Consider the following 9,968-nt stretch of genomic DNA (forward strand, 5'->3'; position numbering starts at 1 on the left):
TGTAAATACTCATGTTCGATTGAAATTACTTGTCCCGCCAGCCAGTTTTCAAGGTCACAACTCCTCGTGCTGTCCGTAAAGGTATTTGCTTCTGAAATACTTTTCTTTTTCATAACTTGTTAATTTTTCATTACTTATGTTATTTTTCATTCTATTCAAAGTTATAATTATGTATATTCTTTTATAGGCATATGCCATTGCCGTTTATTGCTGTTTAATAAAGATTTAAATGTGACCTGGTCTTGTTTCTGCTCGGTTACAATATAATGAAACCACGCCCTCCTGTGTAATAAGAACATAGCAACATGCAGTCAATGTTGCTTCGATGGTGATATTCCAAAAAATATTTCAAGATTTTTTTCAGTGTAATTATACCCTCAACTACATTCAATAATATAAAGATAAGACACGTTTTAGGATAAAATCTGAAATTGTTATCCCTTGAAAATGATCATTGTTGACCAAGATGTAGTCGAATCAACAGTAATTAAATTGCATTGAGTACAAAATATTGTGAAATGTGCTCGCAAAGGTTCTGCGCAGTTAATAATTATTATATTGTTACCCTTCTTAAATCTTAATGTATTTCAAACCGTTGCTATGTAATGTTACTTGAAGAGGGTGGGGGCAGTTGAAAGCACACAGTAGATTATTTTATTCTTATTGATAAAAAAAAATCTAAGGTCAAATTGAAGCACTTACACAAATGGAATGAAGTAAAAGAGAGCAAGCCAAGTATTTGTTTCAAGGAAGAATTAAATGTTAAACTCTTGGTAGATACTGGTACTCAATTTTTACTTGTTCAAATTCATATGTAAAAGTTGTTATATTTTCCCCAAATATTTTTATCCTAACAGTAATAGAAATTATAAGACTTTGGCTTTAATTTAGGAATTCACCCGCATGGTGCAGGGGTTAGAGCATCTGCTCTAGAGTTGCGAAGTAAGGAGTCAATCCTTACGTCGCGGGTTCGAATCCCACTGTGGGATGTGGATACCGGTCAGATAAGACCGTATAAACCGAGGTCCCGTGTCGCAGTGGACGCTGGCGCGAAAAAGATCCCTCACTGCTTAATGGCCCAAAGTGTTGAGTATAGAACAAAATGTGCAGCTCTCCACTGGCAAGTGGTGGCGTCTCCATATGCATGAAAAATTCTCGAGAGGGACATTAAACAATATACAATTATAGTAGAGAGATTCACGTCCATCTACTTTTCTTTGTTTAAAGTTGCTCTTATTAAGAAGTGACTTTGAAAGTGTTCATGATTGTTCACATTCTAAAGCATGCTCACGGAAACGCCGTTATCACCAGGTTCATAAAATGGAGCTTCAATAAGTGCTACATCAGGCATTTTACTGTTGCAAAAATGACCATATGATCTACAAGGAGAAGTTTTTAAAAATGGGTTTAAAATATTTTGTTAAAAAGTTACATTAAGAATTTTAGAAAAAAGAGCATTTAAGCATTTAATTCTGTTTAAAGGACTCCATTTGAATTATTTCCACTACTATAAACATAACAGCTTTTGTACATGCATAGATGCATGGTGCAGTCTTTATAGAGAAAAAGGTCAATATCAATTGGCTTTTTATATAAGGTTCAATACTCTTTACGAAAGCGATAAGCAGTAAATCTGGAGAGCAAAAATTGTTTGAATCACACAGTTCAAATTCAAGTTCCGGAGATGCCTGAATGGAATTAAATATTTGATTTTTTTAACTTGGAGACCTTCAAATCAAATCCTGCTCATGTGATTCCATAAATTCTGTACTCTTTATTTCAAAATGATAAATTTCAATAAATTTTCTATATATTTAATCAAAATATATTCTGTGATGATGCAATTGTAACAACTCTGATATACATTGTACATGTACTTGTATGATAAGCTTCCTTGCAGAATTCTTTAGAAAAGGCTGTTTTGACTTACTTTGTATACTACTTGTGTTCCATACATTTTTTGTTTCTTGTGTATAAATTCCAATACTATCTATCAGGTGTTTACAGATAAAATGAAAGTAAACACATTCACATTTAGGAATTTCACATACATGTATATTGTGAATACAAACAGCGTTCCATACTTTGTTGTTTACATGAATGGTAATTGCAACCATTATATTTGTGTAGATGATATTTGGCCGGTGTGGAAGTCAAAACTCCACTTCTTTGAAAATCAAAATATATAATTTTTTTAATTTAGTTTTGATCAGTCCAGTCCAATACGAAAATTCGTAATATTACAAAAAAACGTATGATTACGAAAAAGCGTAATATTACAAGTTATCGTAATATAAAACTTAAATTACAATTTTTCGTAATGTAGTTTAATTACAAATACGCGTAATATAGCAGATTGTAAGAGACTATATTACGAGTTCTCGTATTCTAAGACAAATTCAAGCATTGCAAGAAATTGAATGGTGGGTAGCAAAGTATGATGTCAGTAATATATCAGATTCCACGGGTGCTGATAGCGGGCGGTCAGTTTGGTCCGTTACGCCTATCAGAAAGCATGGAAATTCAAGAAGAAAGTACCGCCAGCGATGGGTGAGTGGACAATTTCTTTTATTATTCTTTTATAGGAATTTTCCCAAGGATAAGACCAATTTTCCAGTAAATTTCAATATTCGCTTAAGCATGTCGCATTGGTCTATATCACCCGAACTCCCTACTTTTCTTCCGAAGTCTACCCTAAAAATCACACCCTCGATCGTCTCATAATTCAACTGTTCGTGCAATTCTTATTGAAATACACAGAATTCAAATCTCATTAAGAGTCGTACAAGTTATCGCCCGTGACATCTCATATTAAACGTCATACTTTGCTACCCGCCATTCAATTTCCTGCTATGCTTGAATTTGTCTTGGATTACGAAAACTCGTAATATAGTCTCATACATCTGCTATATTACGCGTATTTGTAATTTAACTACATTACGAAAAATTGTAATATAAGTTTTATATTACGATAACTTGTAATATTACGCTTTTTCGTAATCTTACGTTTTTTCGTGGGACAACTGCACTTTACCGGTACGTCCAAATAACATGGAAATAGCACGTGCTCTTTCTCTATAAGAGAGTCACGCGTCAGCGTGACGATTTCGTTAAAAAGGCAATAAAATGCAAAAAATAACCTATTTTTGAATTCCTCGTCATTTTTCATGTTAATAAACTTCGTTTAATTAACGAAGCTATTAATTAAAATTAAAAGCACTTTCAAAACAAACCTTTGGCTTTCATTTTGTCGGCCACATTCCAAAGTCGTGACGTTGTTGAGCACGTGACTTATTTCAGTGCTGTGATTGGTCAGGGTTGGTGATGTGAAATAGAAAGTTTGACTTCCACTCTATATGATTGTAAACAGTGATTCAACTTGCACCTTTTTACGATGATTTGTATTGTGTTTTCTATGAATGGATATTTTTAATTGACTGACTGCAGCATTCTAGAATTTTTGGAAATTTTAGCGATAAATGTGATCCTTAGTTTATGGAAATGCTGAATAAGTGGAGGGGCAAAACTTGTAAACATGCAGTGAGGACGGTCTTGTTTCGAGAAACAGCAATCGGCAGTATAAGAAAAATGAAACGTATAAAGAGACACATCTTAGATTTCTGGAAACAGAGCTGCAGTTAATCTAACATACTCCTGGATTTACGAACTAAAAAATCTAGAGATTTCATTTGCAAAACACTGGATACTTTACAATCATTGAGACCACATGGAATGCAGTTATATAGGAAATATCTACTAAAACAAGAATGCACTAGGATAGTAGCAATAATTAAAAATTGACGTTTATCTCCTTCATCACCCATAAAAACGTATTTACAACTCGGCAAAAAAGACACAATTGTTCTACATGTATGTATAATGACACGTACGTATGGCTCCGAGTCTTAGCGCAGATTTATCTAACGACTAAGGTAAGTTTGTTTTATTCATTTTTTTGCGTAATGGGGGCTGCCGCCCCCACACCCCCGCTTAAAAAAGCGAAAACCCATTTAGATATCTTTTTTTCTCGCTTCGAGTTTCTTACACAACAAAATGGCGTCGCCCATCATAGTTGATACGTTGCTAAGTTTTTACGCCGCGCACTCTCACGCGCGGATCTAGAATCAAAATGGCGGCCGTACCGGTAAAGTGCATTCTATCCTTTTTCGTAATATTACGAATTTTCGTATTGGAGGGACTAGTTGATTGCATAACAAACTACAAGTTAAAACAACAACTTTAAATGCTAATTGGCTATTGTTTACAGGCTGTCTGTCATAGAAAGCTCATATAGAAATAGTACGGTGTGCAAATGGGTAATTCTAAATTCATACTGATCCCTAATTTTAATCTTCCGATTTCCCAACTTTCCCCTGAGTGAATTTTTCTAAACTTTTTATATGTGAGTTACTAATAGCTTATCTACAAATCTGCATTAAAATATAAACTGTTGCAATTAGTTCTCATTTTTCAGTAGAATGACTAGACTATTAATAAAAATTTGGTGGTATATTTTAAAAATCTTCTTCTCAAGAACCACAGAGCCAGGAAAAATGAAACTCATTGGGAAACATCCTCATGTAGTGTAGATTCAAGTTTGTTCAAATCATGACCCCCAGGGGTAGGGCGGGGTCACAATGGCCGACCAAAGTTTTACATAGAAATATAAAAGAAAATTCTTTAAAAATCTTCTTCTCAAGAATAACAAAGCCGTGATTGATCATATTTATATCGAAGAATCCTCAGGTAGTGTTGATTCAAGTTTGTTCAAATCATGACCCTGGAGGGTAGGGCGGGGCCACAATGGCCGACCAAAGTTTTAAATAGAAATAGATAGGAAAATTTTTTAAAAATTTCTTCTCAAGAATAGCAAAACCATAACTGGTCAAAGGTTTACTTTTGGATTTAAAATTTCAATAATGAAACCAATTTCTACTTTTTCCTAGCCACAGTGGTCAGGTGAGCGATGTGGCCCATGGGCCTCTTGTTTATTATCATAAGCATTTTGTGATAATTATAAAGAAAAATATGTGCTACTGTAAACAAGTCATTTTTCAAAGCATTATGCTATCCCTATACTTTAAAGTACCTGCCTAAATTCCAATGTTTACGTAATTTTGTTATTTTTTGTTTACTAACATGGCTGTTATTTGAGGACCCCATTGGAAATAAGCTTTTTTACTAAGGCTTTTATAGGCTATTCTTAGGTGGTATCTACATGTATCATCTGTAACTAGATCTTCTTTAAGTAGCATAGTGCTGAGATAATGTGTGTGTTTTCTAATTGTATGCTAATCTGTTATGTTTTAAAAGTGAATCATGACATTCTGTGATATTTTTACCTGAATCAAAAAAAAAAAAAAAAACGAAATTATCAAAAATTGAAAAATATTAGGTTTTGGAGCAAATGAAAGATGGAAGTTTAGGTATAGTAGGAAATATATGTATAATGTGCTTGGAGTCTTTGTGCTGTTATAGTACTAGACTGGTTCCCATCCACACCAGAGTCCCTAGACGTTACGTACGTTCTTGGTAATATAACGTCTGACTCGTCATATTCCACAAAGAAATTGCCGATTTTTATGGTGTTATATTAACTAAAAATAAAAAATGAAATTAATAACATAATCCCAGGTAAAACTAATAGGCTACTACTTGGGCTGAAAAAATTCAATTCAATATAAGACTTTTTTTTTAATTTATTTTTTTTTTTACTTTAGCGATTATCTATATAGAGGAAAATGAAACAAACATGACTTTATACACGTTTATTTTGATATTGGCGATTGTTGGTCGTGGCATATTTAAAAGCAGCAAGGGGTCGCCAAGCGTAAAGGGCGACCCCAAATAATTACAACAAGCAGCAGCAGCAAGCAACATGAAAGCATAAAATTACATGTACATACATGTACTTATAATAAGCAGAATAATGGCCGTTCCGGGTACACCGTGAACGGTAATTAACCTTACAATTAAATTTTCTGTACATGTATTTTAAATAAACTTTACAAGTTTACATGTATGTAGTTATCGTTCCGGGTTATCAAACCGCGAACGATACTAAAGATATTTTAGCAAGCAAAAAGCACTGTGCATGAAATTTGTTGGAAGCAGTACACATTTTGCATAGCAATTGAGTTTGTTTCAAGCAAGCTAAGCAGACCAATTCATTCATTTGTTGAAAGCAGCACACATTTTCACAGTAAATGAGTTTGTTTTAAGCAGCAGCAGCACAATGAATTATAGCATCAGCTGAATAGCTCGGCGCAAACGGAATATTCAATTGAGACGACAAGAAGAAAAGCCAATTGTAATCCAATGGAATGTCATCAAGGACTCTTCGAGCGAGGCCAAACACGCAATCAAAATTACAGCATACAAGGTCAGGCCCATGGAATACCACGACGAAGATCTCCCAAGTGAATTCAATATTCAAGTCAAACCTGAAATGATAGAGAAAACCCCAACAGCAGACAAAAACTTCTAAAATTGTTTAAAATCAAGATGTATATATTCTACCATTACTTCACAATATGGGGTGGGATGGGTTGGGATTTAAGAAACAATCGTGATTAAAAGCATATTTTTTGAAAATTCTGTCTGCTACAAAATTCGTATACCTTTCGTTTTAGGATCCAGGGCAAAGAGGAGGAATTTGAGATATCCCGAACCTGATCTAAATTATATTCAAGCTAACCCAACTCAAATAGCAGCAACAAAGTTTTCCTCATAAAATAAGTGCATCTATTCTTTAAATTAATAGATGCTATTATCATAATAAAAGAACCTCAGTCTCCTGATTCACAAAGACACCTCCGCACTAAAATTATAATCAAAAAGTCTAGTCGTGTACTCAACATATATACCATATGTATTTGTATCATTCTTTAACTTATAATATAAAACTAAATTAAAACTCTCATTTTATGCTCTGATATCCATTCAACATATTTAGATCAACCGTCCACTCGCACTACTCAGTAATCTCACAAGATTAATTTTGATGTTACATGTATATATGTCTCAAAAGGTATTTATTACAAGTCTAAAATAAGGAATGTACACAGCATATCCTAGTAAGTTTAGTATCGTCTGAATTTATCTTATTTGATTTTCATTCGAATGTTATTGTTACTATGTCTGGACCAAGCATGTTTTGATGAGCATTTTCAACATCAGACAAATCGTTGGTCGTTATTAAATTGTTCCTTGTGCTTAATTTATCACGTAGAAGCCAGCCAAAATACACCATATAAAGTACTGCACAAGTCGTACCGAGCGTTGTAACTGAAATTCTAAGTTTCCTGTTCAATTCATTACTGCTTTGTTTCCTGGTCTGGACTGATTCTGTAACGTTTGGCATTATAGAATCCTTGTCTGTACTCTGTATAGTCACTGTAGTCAATTCCCACTGTGACTGACTCACAGTAAAAAGATAAGATGTTTTTTCTTCAAGATAAAAAATAAATATTCTAGTAAGTAAAAATATACCATATGATTTATTTTATAGACATGTTTCAAGTGTGTTATAGTGAGTTTTCTTACTTTTTATTTTTACCTGATTCTGGACAGCCTGTTCTGTGGTCACATGATTCATTACAATTGTCACACTGCTTGCTGCATAAGAAACCATACTGAGGATATTCACACATAAAGGAACAATTCCGTCCAGTAAACCCAGGGTTACATACTGAAAATTAAGTGTCACATAGTATGGTACAGTCATAATATCTGTTTTAGATAAGCAAATGCAAAATTATATAATTTTTTGAAAAATATGAATTAGTACTTAAAAGCTCTTTTAACTGAAACATGATCCTGAAACTAAAACATTGCACGTTCTAGTATAATAGTATCATAAGCCTTTTATTGAGTGAGCTTTGACCAGTTCCTGTGTTTTAGAAGCGGAATCACTAGAAACTGAACTATGAAAACAAAAGCTCTCATGTGTTTGATTCTTACCGGTACATTTTCTAAGAGTTGTATTCCAAACACTGTCATCCCCACAGGACACGTTTACACTGCTGATAAAACACACAAATAAAGTCACTCACATATCTTTCTTAAGGTTCTAACACAAGAATTTAAAATTGATATCGGTTTTGCAAACCTTTGTTCAGTTGTTTTTCCAGGTTCATTTCCTGTGACGCTGTACAGAAATAAGATTATAAGCGTTGCACCCAACTGCATTATATGAGTTGTAGAAGGAGGAAATTGACATGCTAATGAATCAATAAATAGTCTTATTAGATCTAAACTAGGAAGTTAAAAGCTAATTTAAAATAGGAAAATGTTTTTAAAATAAATAAAAGGTTTAAAAAATAATAATAATAAGGTTTCTTCTATGATATTAAAGAGCACTTATCTTAATAGGAATGAGCCTTTATTCTCCATCATTCTCTCTTTTATTTACAAAAAGAAACCTGTAAATCACGGTTGATTTCCCATTCAAGTTACAAATTATTTTGATGTGTGTAATTAAATTTTTAATGATTTGTTAACAGTAGCAACAGCTTTTCAAAAAGTATCCGAAATCTTTTGAAAAACTCATCGGGAAAACACAGGTTGCAAATTACCGTTACAAGCGTGATAGGTACTTTGGTTGTCTATGTGCGTATTTTAAGATCATAGCCCCAGACTTATGAAGTATCTTAATTAAGGAATGTTTTTAAGTTTTGTGTGAGTTATTGGTGTGTGAATCACACTGACTTGTCACGTAGGCATATTTCATAGCGCTTCATGATAAATATGCCTACGTGCAATTCTGTGCACGTTGTTGCGATAATATAATTAGAAACTCTTTAAAAACGCATTACAATTCAATTACAACACAATACTTTGTATTCCATCATACAATTAAAATCATTCATGTCACTTTCAAATGTTTAGTATCATTCTATTTGAATCATCGAAATAATTTATTTTCACCACAAAGTAAAATCCTCAAAATACAGTTCACATTGCTCTAAGACTTTCCGCTTAAGCAAAATTAAACTTGAATACTTACGCTTCGGGCGTTAATGATTGTGTACCATTGAACATGATATGTATTCAATGATTATTTTAATCTCAATCTAAAAGATATTTTGCATGAAAAAGTAACCTTTTCAAAGTCAATATAAAGAATGAATTGTCGAGTATGTATACGTGAGATGATTCCTTTCAATGAACAATGTCCTATGATATTTATATAAAAAAAATTAGCCATTGTGGTACCGAGCGTTGTAACTGAAATTCTAAGTTTCCTGTTCAATTCATTACTGCTTTGTTTCCTGGTCTGGGCTGATTCTGTAACGTTTGGCATTATAGAATCCTTGTCTGTACTCTGTATAGTCATTGTAGTCATTTCCCACTGTGACTGGCTCACAGTTAAAAGATAAGATGTTTTTTCTTGAAGATAACAAATAAAAATACTAGTGAGTAAAAATATACCATAAAAATGTATGATTTATTTTATAGACATGTTTCAAGTGTGTTATAGTGAGTTTTCTTACTTTTTATTTTTACCTGATTCTGGACAGCCTGTTCTGTGGTCACATGATTCATTACAATTGTCACACTGCTTGCTGCATAAGAAACCATACTGAGGATATTCACACATAACGGAACAATTCCGTCCAACAAAGCCAGGTTTACATACTGACGATTAAGTGTCACATAGTATGGTACAGTCATATTATCTGTTTTAGATAAGCAAATGCAGAATTATATAATTTTTTGAAAAATATGAATTAGTACTTAAAAGCTCTTTTAACTGAAACATGATCCTGAAACTAAAACATTGCACGTTCTAGTATAATAGTATCATAAGCCTTTTATTGAGTGAGCTTTGACCAGTTCCTGTGTTTTAGAAGCGGAATCACTAGAAACTGAACTATGAAAACAAAAGCTCTCGTGTGTTTGATTCTTACCGGTACATTTTCTAAGAGTTGTATTCCAAACACTGTCATCCCCACAGGACACGTTTA

At 33.3% G+C, this 9,968-nt stretch overlaps 1 protein-coding gene across 1 annotated transcript; it reads right to left on the reverse strand.

Annotated features, from left to right (window-relative positions):
• Positions 1-6,842: 6,842 nt before the first annotated feature.
• Positions 6,843-9,601, reverse strand: LOC134281920 (uncharacterized). Its single transcript, XM_062764346.1, has 4 exons — positions 9,508-9,601; positions 9,217-9,390; positions 7,559-7,690; positions 6,843-7,449 (listed from the first exon to the last, which is right to left on the reverse strand). Exons 1-4 carry the CDS (start codon positions 9,599-9,601, stop codon positions 7,115-7,117), a joined length of 735 nt encoding a protein of 244 aa, XP_062620330.1. The 3' UTR covers positions 6,843-7,114.
• Positions 9,602-9,968: the final 367 nt, after the last annotated feature.

The sequence above is a fragment of the Saccostrea cucullata genome, unplaced genomic scaffold, assembly GCF_032062105.1.
Source record: "Saccostrea cucullata isolate Sc308-1 unplaced genomic scaffold, CSIRO_AGI_Scuc_v1 ctg616, whole genome shotgun sequence".
In the NCBI taxonomy this organism is placed as follows: domain Eukaryota; kingdom Metazoa; phylum Mollusca; class Bivalvia; order Ostreida; family Ostreidae; genus Saccostrea; species Saccostrea cuccullata.